Below are 22247 nucleotides of genomic sequence, written 5' to 3' on the forward strand. Positions count from 1 at the left end.
TTTAGCGTACTGAGAATAAGAATGGGTTGGTTCATGTGATGTGTTGAGAAACTTTGCCATTGTTGTTTGGCCTAAGTAGAGACATGTAAATAGGAGAAGTAGATTTATATGAAGATATAACTATTAACTACCATCCACTGCTGTATATCAAATTTGTTTAATACATAGTTTTATAATTAAAATGTTAATAAATTAGACAAGTCGGAAAACAATTATCCATTCGGTGTTTGAAATGCAACTGTAACTTCCTTTAGTGTTCCCAAATGATTGTAGGCGTGGCCTGTTAGATATAGTTTGTGCAAAACACATGCATATCATCTTTCTTTGTCGTCCAGGGGCTCGTACCACTTTTAAACACTGCCATTAAATTCTTTAACCATGCAAGCAGTGGACTAAAAGGATGACAACGCCAGTCCCTTGTTTGGTGGGGTAGTCCAGATTGAAATATCAGCTGTTTGATGGATTTTGTACGGACGTTCGTGGTCCCCAGGATGAATTCTCCTGCTACATTGCGAGTTGCAGCTTCAGTATATACGGGCAATATGAGCCCAACAACAAATATGGCTCCCTAGGAGGATAATCAAGCTTAATGTGCAAAAATAATTTAGATTTTTTATGCTACACATAATATGTTGATATCTTAATTTTATTGTATACACGTAATGCTGTGTTTAATTGTTTTTGGAGAACCATCTAAGTCCAGGATGGTTCTTTGAAACCCATATTTCAATCAAGCCAGCTGTGGATTAGTTTAGTACAAACTGTTTAACATAAGTATTCAATGTAATGATCAAAATATTTTATTAATAATGTTTCAGAGACTAAACACAACAAAAAAAATGATGGTACATGAAAAATGATAGAGGCATGTGGTTGTTTTCAGGATCAGGTGTTCAAGTAGCAAATAAAAGGAGTGCATCAGTAATATATGTAAATGTTCCTTTTCCAGTCCCCTAATTACCAGGTATTTACTTGGTAAATATATGGTAAGTGATAGTGGGATATTGGTAATTACCACAGGTAACAAGTATGCAAATGCAGAGAAACTACAAACTAATTACTAAGTATTTACTTGGTAAGCATATGATAAATGATAGTCTATTATTGTGTAATTAATTAAAGTGATTAGTATGCAATTACAGAGAAACTACCAGGGAAAAAACACCACTATCAACTCAACACCGTGTGCCTCAAAATTAAGACGGTAGTTTCCTATAAATTACCTTGTCTTACATAGTTGTTGTTCATGGCTACACCCATTTATACAGGGTTTATCAAATAATTTACCTTACACTTACCTGGTAACTACCCTGCAGGAACCGTTTTCCCATAGTGTCATGGCACATCTTGAATATTGGGTATGTTCTTTCAGATGTTTTTACAATTTACTCAGAAAGTAAAGTAACTGTACTGTAAAAGGAAGCCTTGTTTATTTCCATGGTATTCCCGGGATTTTACCCTATAATCTGCAATAGATTTTCCTACAAGGACGGCCGCTCCACCACCTGGGGCTGGAGTCTCCATTCCCCGGGCCTCAGCCCCTGTTTCGACAGCAGGTCTGCTCCCTGATTCTGGGTCCCAGGGATGTATGTCGCTCTGAGGGACAGCAGTCTCTGCTGGGACCACAGGAGGATCTGATGTGCCAGTCTGCATAACGGGCGTGAGCGCAGACCCCTCTGGTGATTCAAATAGGCCACCACCGCCGTGTTGACAAGGATGTGGCGACCGCGGAGAGCGGGCAGAAAACTCCTCAGAGCTCTGAAAACCGCCAACATTTCCAGGCAATTTATGGGCCAAGAGAAATGATGCTCCTCCCAGGAGCCTCTCGCGAAGCGGCCGTCCTTTGAACCTAACTACATTTACTATGTAAAACAACACTATTTACTCAGTAAGTAAGCTGAAAAATACTGTAAAAGAAAGCCATCTTTTACATCGTATCACAAAGATTTTAAATAAAGAAATATTTACAAACTTAAATCGTTATTACCACGTAAATATATAACTATTAACAACCCTTAATAGAAACTGGGTTCAAAGAAACACTGAACCTTTGACAAAGTGCAAAACTGGCCATTAACAATGAAGACAGCACTTTCCACACCAGGCCAGGAAAGGAGGTAACTTAGGCAGCTATTTGAGACTTGGCTATTAAGTTTTACGGCATTAATATGCCGTAAAACTTAATATGGGGTCTATGTTAGGCCGACTCCTTCGAGGCTGACAAATCACTATGAACTGGTGTCCTTGGCATGACTCTGTATTTAAATATATTGAATATGATGGTCACAGACGCAATACTGTTACTGCATGGAAAGGATATGTGACCAAGAACTCACTACAACTATTGTGCATAATTAGTCTGTCCAAATACTTGAATGAGAGGATCATGTACAAAAAGTGCCGATCTCATCCTGGATGGAAAACTGAAGCTGACAATGTGTACGTGAACCTCATGGTCACGGAATCAGCAAAAAATATCACTTCCCATAGACTTCCAGTACTCACTCTAAGTTTACAATGGAGGTTTGCTATCAACAATGATCACCCGGTACCTTATTACAGTCTGACAAAGTCTGCAATGTTGGATATTTACAGATTATGTGATATGTTACAGGAGCTGTAGAATGGCAAACCACAGGGGCAGGGGCATCACAAGGTCCATCAGAGAGGGCTCAATATTCTCCAGGTCGCACATTACGTTAGCATCATGGATGAAGATTATGCACAGGTTGGGATCTCTCTCTGTTTCTCTATCTCCTGCTCTGTCTTTGTTTTGGTTACGCTGTAACAATGTCCTGCAATATTGCCTAATATTACTGATTTATTAAATCCACATCTGCTGGTTTGTTGAAAGGTAATTTAACTGTTATATTGAAACATTGTTGTATTATTACAATTAGGCTTTTTTTCTCAGTTTGAGGAAGAGACAAGTGGACATGATCGAGGATGGAGTATGTGGGAGCAGCCAATCACTGACCAGGGTGACCACACTGTTAAGAGAGATCTGTGGTAAAGCAGTCAGGCGACTGGAGATTAGACGGAAAATGCGTATAGGAGGGAGGAGAGCTTTTGTTGCCATAGATGAGAGCAAATTCAGACACATTATATGGTACGATTCTGGTAATAACATGGAAATAAACAAGGCTTCCTTTTACAGTACAGTTACTTTACTTTCTTTAGTAAATTGTAAAAACATCTGCAAGAACATACCCAGTATTCAAGATGTGCCATGACACTATGGGAAAACGGTTCCTGCAGGGTAGTTACCAGGTAAGTGTAAGGTAAATTATTTGATAAACCCTGTATAAATGGGTGTAGCCATGAACAACAACTATGTAAGACAAGGTAATTTATTGGAAACTACCGTCTTAATTTTGAGGCACACGGTGTTGAGTTGATATTTAATAGTGGTGTTTTTTCCCTGGTAGTTTCTCTGTAATTGCATAATAATCACCTTAATTAATTACACAATAATAGACTATCATTTATCATATGCTTACCAAGTAAATACTTAGTAATTAGTTTGTAGTTTCTCTGCATTTGCATACTTGTTACCTGTGGTAATTACCAATATCCCACTATCACTTACCATATATTTACCAGGTAAATACCTGGTAATTAGGGGTTATTACGGTTATGTATATATATGGTCAGTTATGTTTTTTTTTAAAACATTTGAAATCTAAATGTACATTGTTCATTTATTCTAAAATGTTGTTCTAAAGGCAAGATATTAAATTGAAGTGGTTTATGTCTAAAATATGCCTTACTTTTACATTGTTGTATTTTTTCCCTTCAAATAAACACTTTCCAGAAGTATTTTCTTGCTCATCTATTTTCACATGCACACATACCCAGATATGAGCATGGAGAGTATTAAGCTGGGTGGTGTAATACAACCAAAAATAATGACCACACCGGACTGGGTGGTGCAATAATAACCCAGTAATTTAGAGCTGAGGAATCGGCAGCCATCTTGAATCCCCCTATCTATTTCTGTTCCAGGCATCCCCTGGTTCACTGACACACTTCTTTATTTTTGCAGTAGCCCTCCTGAGGTTACTATCTGTCTTTTCTTCACTTTGAGGATGTTTTAGTCTACCCCACTTCAGTTCAAATGTGTGTGTCCAGTATAACAAAAGCACAAAGCCTAAAAATGACCCCAGTTGAATAACCTCTGTCACACTGTCATCAAAAATGAAACACACAGTAATTGAATATGGGGAGGTTGTATTGTATTACATTACATTCATCAATACTAACACTGTTGTTGAGATTACAAACTAAATACATAAACAACAACAAGAATGACAGAAAGAATAATGATGTAATGTCTATTTTTGTCTCAGCACACTTTGCTACTTCTGAAAGGCAGAAGTCACAAATAACACAGAAGCAGCTGTTCTCAACCAATCACATGCAAGCCAGTTCACTGTTTGAGCCAATGATGCGAAAGCAGTTTTACAGTGTGACGCTTAGACAGCCACAAATAGATATGACACAGGCTTCTTGTAATGTTAGCATGCTGGTTTCACACACACATGCAGACAGAGTCTGGGTAATGTTAGCGCTCTGAGCTCATCCCTTGAAGAAGCAGAGATGAAGCCTTGTAACCTGAGAACAAGACGTGCTTTGTTCACACTGCTAGTTTACATTCTCAGTTCTGAACAGCAGCTGAAGTCTGATTCTAGGTAGTTACATATGTTTAAGGACGAAAATATGCATGTGGACACATGGCACATAAACAATGAAATCACCCAGCTGTTCAAATACCTACACTTTCCCACTTGACTTAAACACATTTTAATTACAGTAAGTATATTTTCAACTCATTGAAAACCATGAATTGAAAATTAAGTTTTTTTTATTCATTGTTCAATCCAACACTAGCTGTGGCTAGTGCTTTAAAGCAATAGGTTGACATTTGGAAAATACACTACACAAGAAAATGTAAGTTAAATGTGAAGCAATCATCAGCCACGCTAGCTTAGTTTGGGAGAATGAAGGAGAAAGCACAACAGGTGTCACCTAGGCAGAAATTCAGACCAATTCCACACAATGTTTTTCCCTGGTTAAGTTTTAGCCTTGTGGAAGCTAATTTCTGCCAGGAAAAGAAAAGAAGATGATGAAATTTACTATCTTATCATATTTTTTTCTGGCAGAAATGGCACGCTTCCTATATTTATATTACATCTGACTTTAAAATCACAGTTTATTCCATTTGCAGCAAATGTAAAATGTTTACTCAGACCAAACATGAGTAATAATTTTCTGGAAGTTCTTAATTTACAAGAATCTGAAAAACCACAAGTCACTGTAGACTCTAAAAGTAAAGTAATATTCTTTTATATTATACTTTTAGAATTACTAATATTATACTTTTAGAATTACTAGGCAGAAGTCCGATTTAACTATTGTAATTCAAGTGGCTTACAGCGGATAGCCTGATGGGATTAAGACACATTTTTCTCTCTCTTATGTCCACTTTTTACTCTCACTCAAGTGGTATTTTCCTGCAAAAAACAAAGGCCTTCAGTACTTTTTGCTATCATCCCAGATATTCTCAAACTACATCTGTATCATTTACTAAAAAGTAAAAGTCCAATATATGGCCGTGGTGTTAACACAGCCACATGCACACAAAAAGGAAATGACCGTGAGCTGTCTTTAGCCTGTTGATGAGTTGCAGGGCATTCCCGACCTCACTGGTGCATGCTAACAAACAGCCATGAGCTCATGGGGTGTAAATAGCCGGTGGGAGGGCCGATGCAGGACAGCTGGGGTATATAATGGAGAGAAGTCCTGTGTAATATCCCAAACTCCCTGATAGAACCCGAAGAAGAAACTCTGGGAACTCTCCTTTCTCACACTTCACCGGAGCCTAAAGATCTCAAGCCTGACAGAGGGAATCTGCAGCCCAGAAACAAGGAGGCTACGATACACAACGCTCACTTGTAAACAAAGTCAAGTATTTGTCAAGAACTGCCCTCCAACGCTGACATGATGTCCCAGCATGCAGCCTTGACCAGCCTGTTCGGCGATGACCCGTTCTTCAGCCAGGAGCGGCTGCTCTGGCCGCTGCGTCACGAGGCCCTCTCCTCGCTACAGCAAGACTTCTTCAACCAGAGAGCCAAGCTGGCCGACAGCCTCCTGAGGGAGCTCGATGAGCCCCACCTGCTCAAACTTCGTCAGTTGCCCCTCATTTCCTCCACTTTGGCGAGGTATGTACAGTAACTGTGTGTCCCAGTGGTGGATGCACCTGACTGGTTATGTTTTAGAGCATTTTCAAACTTAGAGTTGGTTTGCTCTGGTCCAAGGGGATGAGTTGGTAAAGCTGAGGAGTTTGGTTGTATGTATGTTTGGTTTCTTTAAGCAAATCAAAAATAGAGAATGTGTGAGAATGTTCTCAGCTCGTTAAATGTTGGATGGTTAGACGTGTCTGTGGCGGCAGAGAGAAAGTACATACATGAAGAAAATTGTCGCCCAGACAGTGGACTTGTTTCGAGTCCAGATCAGACCTTGATTTATTATCTGACTAGCTGCTGGCAACTGTTGATTTCACTCTTTCGCAGCCTAGTACATTTAGCTCAAACTTATAGATGGGTCAGATCCAGGTCAGATCACGTTCCCACCACAACCGAAGCTCCGGAAGGTCTCTGTGGTGATGTGTCTACAAACGAGTACAATAGCTGTGCTTGGGTCTGCCCAAACAAATTGTCCCAAGAGGGGAAATGAACCAGAGTTTAATTCAACCTGCTGTGAATAACTGGTTTGAAAACACCCTCAGACACCAGCGGAGTCATCGAGCTGATTCTGATCCAGATTCTGATTCTCTTTCAGGCTGAGGGAAGGTAAAGAGCAGCAGAGAGAGACTCTCAGCACAGAGCTGCACAAGGACGCTCAGCAGGCCACAGAGAGCAACACGGACCTCCTGGTGACCCTAGATGCTCGCGGTTATGCCCCCAATGACATCACCGTCAAACTGGAGGGGCGGAGCCTGGCGGTGGTGGCCATGAAGCAGGGCGGAGCAGAAGAGAGCCAGTCCTGCTCCTCCACCTCCGCCTCCGCCTCCTTCTGCTCCTCGGCCTCTTCCCAGATGGGATTCGTCCAGAAGATCGACCTGCCCGCTCACCTGGATCTGTCCGGCCTCTCCTGTTCCCTGATGGATGACGGACAACTGCGCATCCACGCCCCTGTGGCCAAGCAGCCAATCAGTGAGGAGCGCCAGGTGCCCATTCGGTTCAGGACGTCGCTGGAATTTCCCGTCACCAAGACAGAGGAGGAACACACAGACTAATGCACACACGACACACACTGTCTGAATGAAAACAAATTTGTTAATAACTAAATATAAATGTGCCCATACGCACACACACATCCACTAAAAGACTGTCTTTAATGAGTAAAGTTTACCAGTACTAAATGAAATGAATATTTATTTTATAATTATTTGCAATTTGTATACACTGTTGAAATAAAGTGTTTGATTTATTATATGAGTAGAGTGGTGTCTGCAGGGATTTATTAAATAAATAGATAATTTACTGCTTTTGTTATGGACATTTGTGACCACACGATGGTGCCAGCAACCAACTAAACACAGAGGATGGATAAGGAGGAGAGAATGAGAGAGAGTGAGAGAGACAGAAAGCAGGAGGAAGGAAAAGAGAAGAGTCCTAAATGCTAGCATTATGTTTAACTCCCCTCGGGTGACTAAATTAGTAACTTTAAAAGGTTCCAGTGACATTTGGTTTCCTGGGGAGCAGGTGACAAACAAAAGCAGAAGTTTACTGTTTTATGAGTCCTGGCCGGAGGGTGTCACGACAGAGAGGAGACGGAATAAAGGCAAGGGGAAAATCAGGGGAGGCACCAGGAGGAGAGAAGAGAACCACAGACTCTGTTCACCCAAATTCACAAAGGGAAAAAAATTTTCTTTCTTATCTCTAGTGGTATCCAGCCACGCAAATAGTTTTGGTTTTATCTGTTGGCATGCCAATACAGGTAAATGGAATTTCATTTGTGATGCTCAACATACAGAAAGATTTACAGCAGTGTTCCTGTTTCTCTGGATAGGTGATAGAACATGCTGTTAAAAATTTTAACAGGGACATATTTCTTTAGAGAGAACCAGCCCTTGTGAAAGCTGTTAGCAGTATATTCTGGGAATTATCCAGCAGCACTGATCTTTGAAAAACATGCTGCCTTTGATTTATTCATTTATTAAAAAGAGATTTCAGTGTAGTGACACTGCACAAACACAATTCCATCGATCTCCATGGCATTACAGAGCACTTGGAGACAGATATCTAAAAACATGGGTTAATAAAACTAAAGCTCTTTCCATTTCTAAATACCACTTGAGGTTAAGTTAGGATTTATGTTTTCTGGGCATTATGTTTTTGTTTTGTTGTAATTTGGTTAACTGACCGTTTAAGGACATTTTCCCATTGTGCCGTTGCAGTAATGAGAAGAATGGGTAATTAGGTGTCACAGCTCCATGATGCTAATGTATAAACAAGTACATTTCACAGTACATTAGAAAACACTAATCACTTGACCAGCAGGGCCAAGCACCACTTGCATCCACAGCATCCGACTGCGACCACAGGGCCGCCATGCTGTCTGGCCAATGTTATTTTCTTATGTGCTGCTTATGCAGCTATGGAAACGCTGCCAATATCAAATTTACCAACATTGCAAAGCTGTTTTTCCAAAGATGTTGATGATGAAAATGATGTTTTATCCAATAAAAAGTTCTTTTGAGAATGCTTGTAAATCCAACTCATTGCCTGCCATTTCATAAATCAAGTAACTGTGAAATTCTTTCTTGGATGCAAACGCATTCTCTTATGATTGTGTTTTATTTTATTTATTTGCCAGTTTTTCATATATTATCACATCGTATGTAATTTGGATAAAAGGTTTGGATTAAAGATTTGCACAAAAGTATAATTGGTTTATATATTGGTATAATCAGTATAAATTTGTAAATAAAAGAATGCATCGCCTTTCATTACTCTTTGTTTACACTCTCCAAACCCTTTTGTTTCTATTACTATCAGAAAGTTTTTATTTGGACTGAAGATTTCTTTCTTTCTGTCTGTATGCCTCTCCCTCCCACCAACTCTGTCTCTCCTCATATTTTCCGTAATTGTCCTCCCAGATTGAAATGTCTTCACAGGCTCTACAGGGCTTTGTTGTGTGTAGGTGTGTGTGATTGTGACTGTGCATGTATTTGTGTTATTTGTGTTTGTATGTGCGCAAGTCCTTGCATTGCTACAGTCGTAAGGACCAAATGTGCTCACACGTGTACAATGACGTCCTCCAGAGTGGGGGCTTTTTGCTGCTTAACAAGTAATACAGATGCAAGTGTATATGTGTGTGTGTGTGTGTGTGTGTGTGTGCGCGCGAGTGTGGAGAAAAGCATGCAAGACTTGCAAATGTTGATCCCTTGGCATCGCTGCGATGATCTGTGACACACTGTGGGAAATCACTGCACATTTTCCATGGTGACAGTTATGAGGTCATAATGATGATGGATTCTCCAGCCCAGTGAGGTGGGAAACTTTGTTTCTCCTGGACATAGGTGTCCACTTTTCTCCTCCACAGGGGGAGGAAGCTGGCAGCCAGTTCACTAAACATACAAAACTCTCATTTCAATAATTTGATTTGTGCCAGTGTGTGCTCCAGTATGAGCTTTTCTGTTGGTTGATTTCCTACCAAATGTGAAAAAACGTCTTTGCTTAGAGTGACAAGGCAAGGGCATGCTGTCAAATATGTAAGAATAAACTGGCTTTAAACTGTTAGTTTTAACTACAGAGAGTCCTACTCAATTTACCTACCTATCAACTTATATTGGTGACATCTATAATCAGTAGTAGCAGTTGTGGGACAAAGTCATTGGGCCTTGTGTAGCAACATTTTCCTATTCTTATCCAAACTATTTTTCTATTTCCTACGAGGTTTGTTTGTTTGAGTGTTCCGAGTCAGATTCAGGAAACTCTGCACAAACTCTTCGTTTCAACCTGATCCGTGCCTTCTGTTCATGCGTGTTCAAGAGATGTGATCGTATTTTAGGGGGAAGGTTCATTCACAAAAAATGTCACCCAAGAATAAAAAAAAGAAATTAAAATTGTGGAGTCTGAGGTGTGGCTTTCAGTCATCAACAGACAAAAAAACACCCCAACAAAAATGGTGATGGTATATATGGGCCCATAACGAATACAAATACAGTTGTCAACATAGAGCTGTACTGTGACGGAGGTCAGGTCAGCTTTTTTATATCTATATAGCCACCATGTGCATATTTAAAACCCTGGTTCTCTTTTTAAAATAAAGCAGCTAGAAACACAAAAAGGTCAGTTTCAACTAACTTTTTAGCATTAGCATTAGCTAGCTAGCTAGCTACAACTGATAATATCTCCTTGCCTCATTTCAGCGGTCAAAACAGGCAGTTGTCGACTAGAAACAAAAGCCTCCTTTTATTTACTTCTGTGTAAAATTGAGACCCCATTGTTTAAAAATTTTGGAGTTGGAAAACTGCCTCCGTCATTTTTTAACTGTATGTTCAGTCCTGCATCGTTCTTTGCTAGAATGGGAAGCTGGAAAGAGAAAGTAACACAGGATTTAGTGAACCGTCTTTAAAAATAAAAGCGTTCAATTTCCTGGAGTAAATGTAATACTTCTGCTTCTGTTATAGCACATCTTTAATCCTTTAATATAGAAATTAAAGTAAGGACATACTGTGTCAGCACACAGAGGGAGAGAGGCGCGGCACAATAAGTTAGTAATATGTTGTGGAGCTCTGGGCTGTTACGTTTTTACTTCACAACAGCACTGGTTTATGGAGCGGTAAGTGATTCATCCTGCAGCCTTAATTTTATGATCTCTTCAGGTATTCCAATAAGACAAGCAGGCCATCATTCTAACTCTTACATCATAGTGTGTCCCTCTACAACAAACTGCCAAAATCTGATTGATGAGTTAAATAAACATTAGATCCTAGCCTGGAGGAAATCTTCATGGCATTCTCAAGAATGATGATTCCACAGCGCTGGTAGGGTTTGATGTGGCTTTAATTGCAGTACTGTGTGGGATACTCTAACACTGCCCGGGTTATCTATGTGATTCCCACTGGGCCACTCATGTAAAGTGGATAGGCTTTTGTCAGCTAATGAGGCTAGGTGAGTCATTTTGGATCAAGATGTCCCCCAAATGGCATTAGAGTTATGCCAGCTGATTCATCAAAGATGACAAATGCAGCATCATGTACTGTCACCTTTGCCACATTTGTAAAATAAATGTAAACAAGCAAATCTACTTCTACTGGCGCTTGAGTAGCATTTGACTTTTACTATGTATGACTGCCTTACACTGCAAAACAAGAGCCATTTATTCTAATACTATGGCTGAAGCCAGCATTCTGTTTGTGGGTTGGAGTCTATTCAAGAATTCAGGGGGTAGAAGGCAGAAAAACACCACAGTCATACAACAAATGATGATGTCGCTTTTAGCAAAAAAGTAGCATTTATTGATTCAAACGGTTTGGAATCTCAAAGGTACCCTCAATTTTTTGATAATTAGTAGCACACTGGAGCAAAGGTGTCACAAGTGAGTCCTCATTTTAAAATCATGGAAAAACAATGGCTAACGCAGTGAACATTCCTGCCATTAGTTTCATGCTGTTCCATTGTTCAACAGCTGGTGGCAGTAATATGCAAATAAACGTCAATGCGCACCGCAAAGATAAGCACAAAGCGTTTTCATGAGTAATACTGAATGTAAACATAACATTTGTTTGTTTCTGAGAAAACTCCATAGAGCATCTTTAAGTTGTTTTGTATTTAGTTGCTGCTCTGCCTGAGGTGGACAGCCTGTGGGCCAGCAACACGTCCAAACTATCAAATGGATTCCTCCCTTGTGGTCACTTCAGTTGTTTTAACTTGTCCCTGAGGCCTGTACTGTGAAGAGCGTTTAACCTTATCAGATTCAACTTGGTTGTGTGTGTTTACATAAAAGGGACACAGTTTTTTCATAATGGCTTGTGCTCCATATTTTTCCCCAGAAGAATGTGCGATGATGATGTCAGGATTTGAGGAGTGCAAAGAAATCTTATCGGCCAAATCTAACACTGCCTGGGACATTGAGGCAGAGAACAAGACCAGGTCAGGTGAGCCTGAGTCAGTCAATCAGCTTCCCCTGTGCTGGGTCGAATTAAGCTATGCCCAAGAAGTAATGAATATCACTATGTACAGTATATGATTGCCTACTCAGCCCTGCACACTGCCCCTGTACCTGTCACTGTTTTGTCTGGTTCCATTGACCTTCTCCTCCTTCTCAGTTCCTCCTCTTCCTCCTCTCCCTCCTCATCAACACGACTGGAGTCATCATCACCCTGCACCTCTCTATCACCTCCACTGACCTTAACAGCTAATATACGTACAGACATACAGAGATTCCTCGCTTATAGAAGGATGTTGTCTTTGTGTGACAACACATTGCAAACTGTTGTTTCTAATAAAGGCTGTATAAATATGTAGCCTAATGTATATACCTTTACATAAATGCATACATAATTAATTTCAGTATATAATAAATACATTAGCCTCCGAATCGTGCGCCTGTCTCTGCCTGTGCAGGGTCCTGCCTCGCCTGCCACAGCAACCCTTTTCTGCCAAGAAGTTGATTAATTCGGCACATTTAGTTGCCTCTTGTGCCAACATATTTTTCTTCTTAATTATTATTTTTTCGGCACCATACATTTCTTTTTCTTCTTTCTCTCTTTTCGCCACATTTACCATCTCTGTCGCGCTTATCACACAAACCAGAGTACATTTGTGAGTAACTTCACAGTGTTAGGTAGGTAGGTATGTAGGTTTATTGTCACAATGTAACAAGTTATATAGTGAAATTGTGTTTTGTAACTCCCTTCTGCTACATAGCAGACTATCTTACAGTTAATAAACTATCTTCAGTGAAGCAGTGTTGAGGATGAATTAGTTTAAGAGTCTGATAGCTTGGGGGGGAAGCTGCTCTGCAGTCTGGTGGTGTGGCAGCAGAAACGTCTACATCTCTTCCCAGAAGGCAGCAGGGTGAACAGGCTGTGGCTGGGTGGGTACTGTCCTTTATTATCCTTTGGGCTCTGTAGGCACCTCACCTCACCGATATCACTGGTGCTCGGGAGATGGGTACCAATGATCTTTGAGCAGTGAATCGCCTGCTGTTCTGGTTGTATATTCTCTTTTTGGTCTTATGGACTCTTTTATTTGTAATAGACTGACAGGTAAAGTTGCAACTCAGTATTATGGCCATTGTAGGTTTAAAATAATACAGAGTCAGGTGAGACGGATAGTGAGCCAAGAAAAAACTGTGACTATAATCAATATTTTTACTTGTAGATTTGTGATTTTTCTGACTAGCTGAGGACAAAGCGTTGATCATTTCTGACAAATATATGGCATTTTTAATCTAGGCTCTAGGCTAAGGATTAACTCAATGTCTCAGTTTTTAATATCACTTGACACTATGTCTATCCCACTGTCTCTTTCCTTTGTCTCTTCCCCTTAGTGTATTTTACTCACTTTCCTCTTGTGTTGCCTTTAAGGTGTTGCTGCTCTTGCCATTGCCTGGATTTTTTATTTATTTCTTCCTCGAAGAGGTCAACACGTGTGCGCAGGATACGGGAAGATCGATGCTTGAAATTAGCTTTATTGATCGGAAGAAAGGCTACCAAACGGCAAAACCCTGGGGCTCCTTGTACACGTCTTTACAGCTCTCTCATTTCTCTCTGGTTTCTGTCTTTTTTTGAGAATTTTTTCCAACTTTTTTTTTACCTGGCTGTTACCTGCCTTTCTCAACCCCCTCTCCTCCTCTGTCTGTTTCATCGCTCATTCTGTCTGTATTTCTCACCATCCAACTGACAACGGCTAACCTTTAAGGACCCTTGGGACTCTTCTGTCTTCAGCCTTCTTTTGCAAACACACAAATACACAGACTTGGCTAGCTTTCCATGACAGCGTTAAAGCTGTTTCTGACACGTCATAAATATGAGGAGTAGTCTGTATTATGTTGGGCACAGCCGCATGCCCAGGGGAAAAACGTGGTCTTACATCTGCACAACTGGTACCTCAGACCTCAGTGCTGACGTCAAGATAACGACTGACAGTATCAGCTGGGAAAATGTCAACAGCTTTATGTAATTTTGAAACAACAACAACAACAACAATAATAATATTCTATCCCTCATCCATTTTCTGCCACTTATCCAGGTCTCAGTCACAAAGTTGCAAGCTAAACAAGGAAGTGCAAATGTCCTTTTAGCTAATCATGTCCTCCAGATCTACCTTGGCTGTTCCCACAGGCTGTGGCAGGGGCAGTTACTGTCTTTTAGTATACTTTGGGCTCTGCACAGGCACCTCAGTCCTCAAACCCCCATATCCCTAATTCATGGGTACCAACGATCTTCTGACCTGCTGCAGAGCCCTCCAGTCCTGGGCCGTGCACATCCCATGCCAGTTTGTGATGTTTCCAGTCAACACACTTTTTATTGCTCCTTTGTAAAAGTTAAAAAGTATTCTCTGTGATGCTGATTCCCCAAACCTAAAACTGTTCACCTGCTCCACCTCAGCCCCACTGTTGTAGTCAGGGGTTTGTGTCCACCTGCTTTATCCTAAAATCAGGTTGCAGGCTTCCTGCTTCCTGCATGTTTTTGCTCGACACCCACTGTTACAATTATTATTATTTGTCCTCTTATTATTATTATTATTATAATAATTATCATTAATATTACTATAATTATCAATACCATGATTCATTATCTGTCTTTTACTTTTTTTGAATTACTATGTGGCTATTGTGTGGGCTGCCCCTCCTGGTCACGATTCTGCTCTAAGGGAGTTTTTCTTTGCCTCTGTTGCCAATTGCTTACTCATGGTTGGAATTGTTGGGTCACTATTGTAAAGAGTACAGTCTAGACCTGCTCTATGAGAAGAGCAATGAGATAACTGTTTGAATTGGCACTATATAACTTACACTGAATTTGAATTCAATAGAAAGAAGGGATCTTGGCGGTTTCCTGATCAGAAATCCCTCTGCTTCTACAGTGTGAACAAGCAGTAGTCCTACCCCACAGTCTTGCTGAATGTCTGAGCTCCTTACCCGATCTCAAACGGTGATCACACACAAAGAAAACTAATTTCGGCCTCCTTGATCCACCCAAATCTACACAAAGCTCATGACGATACATGATGATATCGGTGCACATTTTTGGTCTCTCCTGGAAAGCATTCATTGTGTTGCACTTGTTTGCACACAAACAATGAGAGAAGTAATTGTGTAAAGACTGATGAAGGAGAGCTAAAGGGTTACTTTCTCAGCTCCACTTCTTCGGAAAGCTAATGATTTTGCCCGACTTAGCTCCCCCAATTCCGAAGCCAGGACGAGGGTTAAAGTCAAGGCCCCTTGACCTCAACCCTTGTTGGATAACTAAGACCTGGGTGACTGAGAACCTTCACAAACACATCTATGTTATTCCACAGATGAAAATAGTTCCTAATAAATGCACTGTTTAGTATTGTTTGAGTAACATTTGCTAAAAGCTACAGTGTCCAGCTGTTTAATGTTCTGTTATATTAAAGCCGTACATGAAGTATGTTTCCTTTCAGTGTTTTTGTCTTTAACATGTATAGTACTTTTCGTTTAGCGCATGTGTTGCTTATTGTTGAGATGCTTATATTAAAAGAGGCTAAGAGAGACTGTGATAGCATCACATTGTTAATCAACAGGAACAGATAATGCAGTTAGCAGAGAGATGGAATTCCATTTCCTGCATGGTGGTGGAAAGGAAAACAAAAGTGTAATAATATGGCTATGAAATTTGAGCTCATTAATCTTAGCCACAATATCATCTGCAGTTATGTTTAATAAAGGGGTTGAGGCATGTTTTTCGACACATTATTGGGATTTAGACTTGAACATGCTCCCATCACTACAGGAAGAACAGAGACGTGCAGACGAGGAACTGAGCGTTAGACAGATGCACACGTCAGGCAATCGCATGCACGCAAAAATATACAATAAGAGGCAAAGTGAGAGTACACACACACTGAGGCACATACACACACTCATAGCAGGGTCCATTAGAGTGATGTGTTGTTTTTGGTGCTGATACGGCTGGTTATCAGTAAAGTCTGGCTGTCATATTGTCCTGACAGAGCGGAGATACAGAAGAATCACAGACTTAAATAAACACTGAGAGGCTCCTGAACATTAAGACAGGAGATGGGTTTTAAAAGCATTTGTGTGTGTGTATATGTATGTATGTTTTTGTTCTTGTTCTTTGTGAGTGTATGCACATGCTTACTTATTTGTCAAGATCTCTGAATTTATAGTGCCTGTTAGCTTTATTTGTAAATGTGTGAGTGTGTGTGTGTTCTGAGGCGACGCTGAGTGACATGCAGTGGCAGAAACAGCGCTGTGTGCTTTATCAGAGCTGGTTAAATGTTTCCTGCCACTCTCCTTCCCCGCTTTCAGCGAGTAACCTTTACAAGGCTGCTGTTGATACAATCAGACACAACCACACAGGCGCACTGACATGATCTTTCTCAGCTGGGGTTTTTTCTTACTAATATGTACAGAGGGGTGACAAATTAAAGAGAAAACAAACTTGAGGAGTCTGAGAATGCATTCAGGCTGCCACGAGCCTCCGGAGCAGCTTCAGTGCTCCTTGCCAAGTCTGTGGAACTCTATTGAAGGGTACACCATTCCTCCACAAGACAGTCCCTCATTTATACTGTATGTACCACCTTTATTTAATCAGGTCATCTCATTGAGATCAAGATTGCTTTTGCAAGACATACCTGAGTATAGCAGACATAAAGAAACACAAACATAGCCAGTAATAACATATAAGGACATATAACATCAGAGTCAGTCACAGAAATCTCTAAATTGATGTAAAGATGATTGTTTATATTATATCATTTGGTCTTATCCAGATGTGGGTGGAGAGCATTGTCTTACACGTCGGTTCAGAATCTTCCAAAGGTGTTCAAATGGGTTGAGATGAATTGTAAAGGCCGTCACACTTTGTTAAAATCATTTCCATTCTCTCCAAACCAGTAAAAGTATGGGACAGTTTACTCACAACCTGCCAACCAGAAGTGTTCTTCATACATGTCATGTTGAGGGTTATCTGTTTTATTTAACCTGATTTGTGTGTTTCAAGAAGATGCAAGTTATCTTATTAGGAATGGCGATGTTGGTCAAGATGTCCACAGGTTGTGTCTAGACTGAAATATCTCAACAATCTTGGTTTGATTTCCGTATAAATTTATTATAATAATAATAATAAGCTTTATTTATATAACACTTATCAAACAAATAAACAAAGTGCTTCTCAACAAATCACACATAAAATACAAAAAATAACCACATGGGTGATAAGATACAGGGGGATAAAATACACAATGAAAGAACCATAATTACAATAGAGTATAGCGAATATGTTCAGTAGGACATAAGGAAAGATAAGACCAGGAAACAGAGTGATAAAAATTCTAGGGCAACAATAGTAAAACGACTGGCAGCTCAGATAAAATCTGGATATGCTTTCCGGTAAAAGTACATTTTTAAAATAGATTTAAAAGAAGAGGTTAACGCTGCCAGCCTAATTTCCTCCAGCAAGTTGTTCCAGAGCCTCAGGGCCCTGACAGCACCTTTCATTCTTAGTCTGGATCCAGGAATAGACAAGAGGCCCTCGCCAGAAGATCTTAGACCACAAGAAGGCTCATAAGGAGTTAAAATATCTCAAATATAATCAGGAGCCAGGCCATAAATAGCCTTAAAAGTAAATGAATAAAATCAATTCTAAAAAAAAAAGGGAGTCAGTGCAACGATGCGAAAACAGGGGTGATATGATCATATTTTCTTGTCCTAGTTAAGAGCCAAGCAGCTGAGTTCTGTACAGTCTGTAACCTATTCAGGGTTTTTTGATTAAGGCAAGCTAAGAGGCTGTTGCAATAGTCAATGTGTGAGGAGATAAAAGCATGTATAACAGTTTTTGCATCTGCAACATTTGATATAGGCCTTATTTTTGTGATATTTCTAATGTGGTAAAAGCTGGACTGGACAAGCTTATAAACATGATGCTCAAAACATAAATTACTATCGAACAAACCGCCAAGATTTCTTGTAACAGGCTTCAAATGTTGTAGCAGGTCGCCAGAAGAGAGCAGAATTTGATTGCAGAGATGTTGAGGACCCATAACCAGGATTTCTGTTTTATTGGAGTTAAGTTGTAGAAAGTTATTTGACCTCCAATTTTTTATGTCGGTATGGCAGTCCTGTAATGAGCTCAGCATACTAAGGTCAGTGGGCTGTACAAGTAGGTATAACTGTGTATCATCCACATAACAATGGAAGTAAATACCATGCCTGTGTATGACATCACTCAGAGGGAGCATATATATATAGAAAACAAAATAGGTCCAAGGATTGACCCCTGAGGCACACCGTAGTTTATGGTTGAAAAGGACAACTTAAAATTATTTATAGAGACACAAAACTTCCTATTGGATAAGTATGAAGCAAACCAATTCAGTGCAGTACCAGATACCCCCACCCAGTGCCTCAGTCTGTTCAACAGGATGCCATGATCAATGGTGTCAAAGGCAGCACTTAAATCCAGCAAAACCAGTATAGAACATATGCCTGCATCAGCGTTCATTAGGAGGTCATTTGTAACTTTCAAGAGTGCTGTCTCAGTACTGTGATGCTCACGGAAGCCAGACTGGAACTTTTCAAAGATAGAATTATTTTCCATTGCAGCAAGGAGCTGCTAAGAAGCCATCTTTTCAAGGGTTTTTGAAAGAAAAGGCAGTTTAGAGATTTGGCGGCCCTTGTCAAGGATGTTGGGGTCAAGGCTAGTTTTTTTAGGACAGGTTGGACACATGCAGTCTTGAAGTAGACCAGGATACAACCAGTAGATAATGAGCTGTTAAAAATTAAAAGCAGGTGTGGGCAAAACTTCTATTAAAAACTTGGAAGAAAAGGAGCTCCAAGGATTCTGGGTAGGGTGAACAACATCTAAAAAGGCAGGGTTTGGGATAATACTGGCTTATGTATTGAAGTGTATTAAAAATGTCTCGCAATCAGCAGCGGAACAGGGAGAGGCAGGGTTCACCGACAGATCGAGATCCTGTTCAAGTCTTTAAAAGCTGTGGTGAACCAAGATGGCACTCTCTTCCTCATGATCTCCCTCCTGGAAGGCGGGTCCCTTTCAAGAGCTATTTTTTTACTTTTGGTTGTTTTTTCAGTAGTTTGAGTTTGAGTTTAATTGTGTTTTGAGTTAATTAAAAGTTAAGGTATCTTTAATAAATGCTTTTTGTTCATTTAAACTGTTTTTCTGCGTGGACCTTCCCTCTTTGTTATGTTCTTCCACGAGCTGGGTATCACATTCTTAAAAAAAAAAACTGGGATTGTGCTGGTGGACAGCAATAAGATTTGAGCAATGGTGAGCTCTTGCATCTTTTACCAAACTATTGTACGAAATAGTAACTCTTTCATGGCTGTGAAGTGGACCTGGAGACCTGATTTCTTTCCATCTTCGTTCTGGTTTTCTGCATTCCAGTTTGCAGCCATGGTGATGAGTTTGGCCAGACACATGTTGAGGGAAATTAATAGAATGAATGATACTTTGATACAAAAAATTAAGAGCTGGGAGATTTGAAGACTCGTCAATGTGCAAATTAAAATCACCACAAATAAGAATTCTATTCTCATATAAAACAAAATCAGATAAAAATACCACTCTGGCTATGTTTGGAAGCTCCATCATCCTACCTGAAGTCGAGACGAAGCAGCAGATCATGTCGAAGCGATTCCGACAGTGTGTCTTTCCATGTGAGCGTTTCATCACAGAAGGTGATACCCATGGGATGTGCGTCTCATGCCTGGGGATGTCGCATGCTCAGGCGGCTCTCGAGGGGGCTGCCTGCGACCATTGCGAGGCCCTGCCCCTGAGGGTGCTGAGGTCTCGAGCGGCTCTCTTCCTAGAGGATGGTCGGGTGCGCTACCCCGTGGCACAGGCCACACGTTTAGTCGCTGAGGCGTCGCGGCGGCTCCGATCCTGGGGATCACAACGCGAGATCGCCGAGGGTGCCGGAACGGCTGAGGCCTTTTTCCGGTCCTCGAATCCTCCTCCCCTCGTCCCCGATCGGGAGCCCCCGTTTCGAGGGGCGAGTCCGAAAAGGCTGACACGATCTGGCTCTGAGGAGCTAGATGTGCTTAGCATAGAGGAAACGGAACGTCATCAGCCCTCGCCAGGATACGAGGAGTTGTTGGAAGTGGTGACGCGGGCCGTGGCCAAGCTGCACATTGATTGGCAGCCATCGGCAGGCAGCAAACTAGATGAGCGGTTTCTGCAACACTGAGCACCACCCCCGTGTCGGCCCCTACCATTTTTTCCGGATCTGCACAACGAGTTGTGTAGATCATGGAATAAACCCTTCTCTGCGCGGCTGTCTACGTCCCCCAGGCTGGACTACGGCAACGTGATGGGAATCCGACAGCACGGCTATGGAGCGATGCCACGAGTGGAGGAGGCACTGGCTAGCTACCTCTCTCCCAACCTTGCCTCATCCCTCCGGACGCCGGCGCTCCCCACCAAGCCGGGTCAGATGACGTCCGATTTGGTGGGCAAGGCCTACATGGCAGCGGGTCGAGCTGGTGTCAGCCTACATACAATGGCTGTCTTGCAGGCATACCAGGCCGATGTCATGATTCAGGACTGTGACGTAGGGGGAGGTCCCTCTGAGGAGGACCTGACGGAGCTCCGTAGAGCTCTCCGTGTGACCAAGGAAACGGCCCGTTCCATCGGCCGATCCATGGCGGCTTTGGTGGCTACGGAGCGCCATCTGTGGCTCAACCTATCAGGCATCCAGGGGAAGGAGAGGGCTTTTCTCCTGGATGCGCCCCTCTCGCCTTCTGGCCTGTTTGGCGAAGCAGTGGATGCTGTCGTCAACAGGTTCCAGCACGCCAAAGCTCAGGGAGAGGCATTTGAGCGATATCTCCCCCGCCAGTCAGACTCCAGGACCGCGACGGCTCAGGAAAGGCGGACGCAGCCTTCATCCAGCATCTACCGCCACAGCCAGAAGCAGAGCTTCGCGGGATCCCCCTCAACCAACCTGGAACGCAAGACGGCGCTCTCGCCCACAGCCCCCCGGGAAGACGGATCTGAGGACCGTTATTCAGTCTTGGCGGGCCCTGAGACCTCGAGTGGTGGCTCCAGCAACAGGCGTTGTTCCTCCCACCGCTTCAGTGCTCGGGACGCGCTAGCCGGCGGCAGGCCCTCGCCGATCTGTCCACCCTGAGGGGCGGCAGCCGGAACACGACTGGGCTCACAAACCGTGGTTCACAGGCGAGCCTTCCCTGGCGGCCCTCCGCTTCAGGGCGCCACCAGGGATTCCCGTGGGACACCGACCACCAGCCCCGAGGGACTGGTCCCCTTGGCGAAGTTCGCTGAAGCTTGGCGAAGCCTCGCGAACATTTCCCCGTGGGTCCTCCGCACAGTAGTAGATGGCTACAGGCTGCAGTTCCGGGTTCGCCCCCCCAAGATTCTGCGGGATGGTCGGGACTACAGTACACGCAGAACAGAGCCAGGTGTTGGGACAGGAAGTCCGCTCTCTTCTGAAGAAAGGGGCCATAGAATTAATTTCCCTGCCAGTCAGAGAAGCTGGCTTTTACAGCCGATACTTCCTGGTCCCCAAGAAGGACGGAGGATTGCGTCCGATTTTGGATTTGCGGTCCCTGAACCAATCTCTGAGGAGATTCAGGTTCAGGATGCTTACCATCCCAGCCATCATCAGTCACATCCAATCCGAGGATTGGTTTGTCACGATAGATCTACAAGATGCTTATTTCCACATCTCCATCTGTCCCTCTCACAGGAAGTTCCTGAGGTTCGCCTTCGGGGGCATGGCTTACCAGTATCGGGTTCTTCCATTCGGCCTAGCACTATCTCCCCGCACGTTCACCAAATGCATGGATGCAGCTCTGGCTCCGTTGAGGCTCCAGGGCATCTGCATACTGAACTACATCGACGACTGGCTCGTCCTGGCCCAGTCTCGAGAGTTCTCACCCACCTTCAGCGTTTGGGGCTGCGGCTCAACGCGAAGAAGAGCGTGCTGAAACCCGCCCAACGGACTGCGTTCCTAGGGGTGGTGTGGGACTCAACAACGATGCGGGCCCAC

At 42.3% G+C, this 22247-nt stretch overlaps 1 protein-coding gene across 1 annotated transcript; it reads left to right on the plus strand.

Annotated features, from left to right (window-relative positions):
* The first annotated feature begins 5808 nt into the window (after positions 1-5808).
* hspb9 (heat shock protein, alpha-crystallin-related, 9) lies at positions 5809-7545 on the plus strand. The gene is made up of 2 exons (XM_038692144.1): positions 5809-6221; positions 6841-7545. Exons 1-2 carry the CDS (start codon positions 6001-6003, stop codon positions 7295-7297), a joined length of 678 nt encoding a protein of 225 aa, XP_038548072.1. The 5' UTR covers positions 5809-6000; the 3' UTR covers positions 7298-7545.
* The last annotated feature ends 14702 nt before the right edge of the window (positions 7546-22247 follow it).

The sequence above is a fragment of the Micropterus salmoides genome, unplaced genomic scaffold (assembly GCF_014851395.1).
Source record: "Micropterus salmoides isolate LMB-PRFRI ecotype aquatic unplaced genomic scaffold, ASM1485139v1 Ms_hic_scaffold_10, whole genome shotgun sequence".
Lineage (NCBI taxonomy): Eukaryota > Metazoa > Chordata > Actinopteri > Centrarchiformes > Centrarchidae > Micropterus > Micropterus salmoides.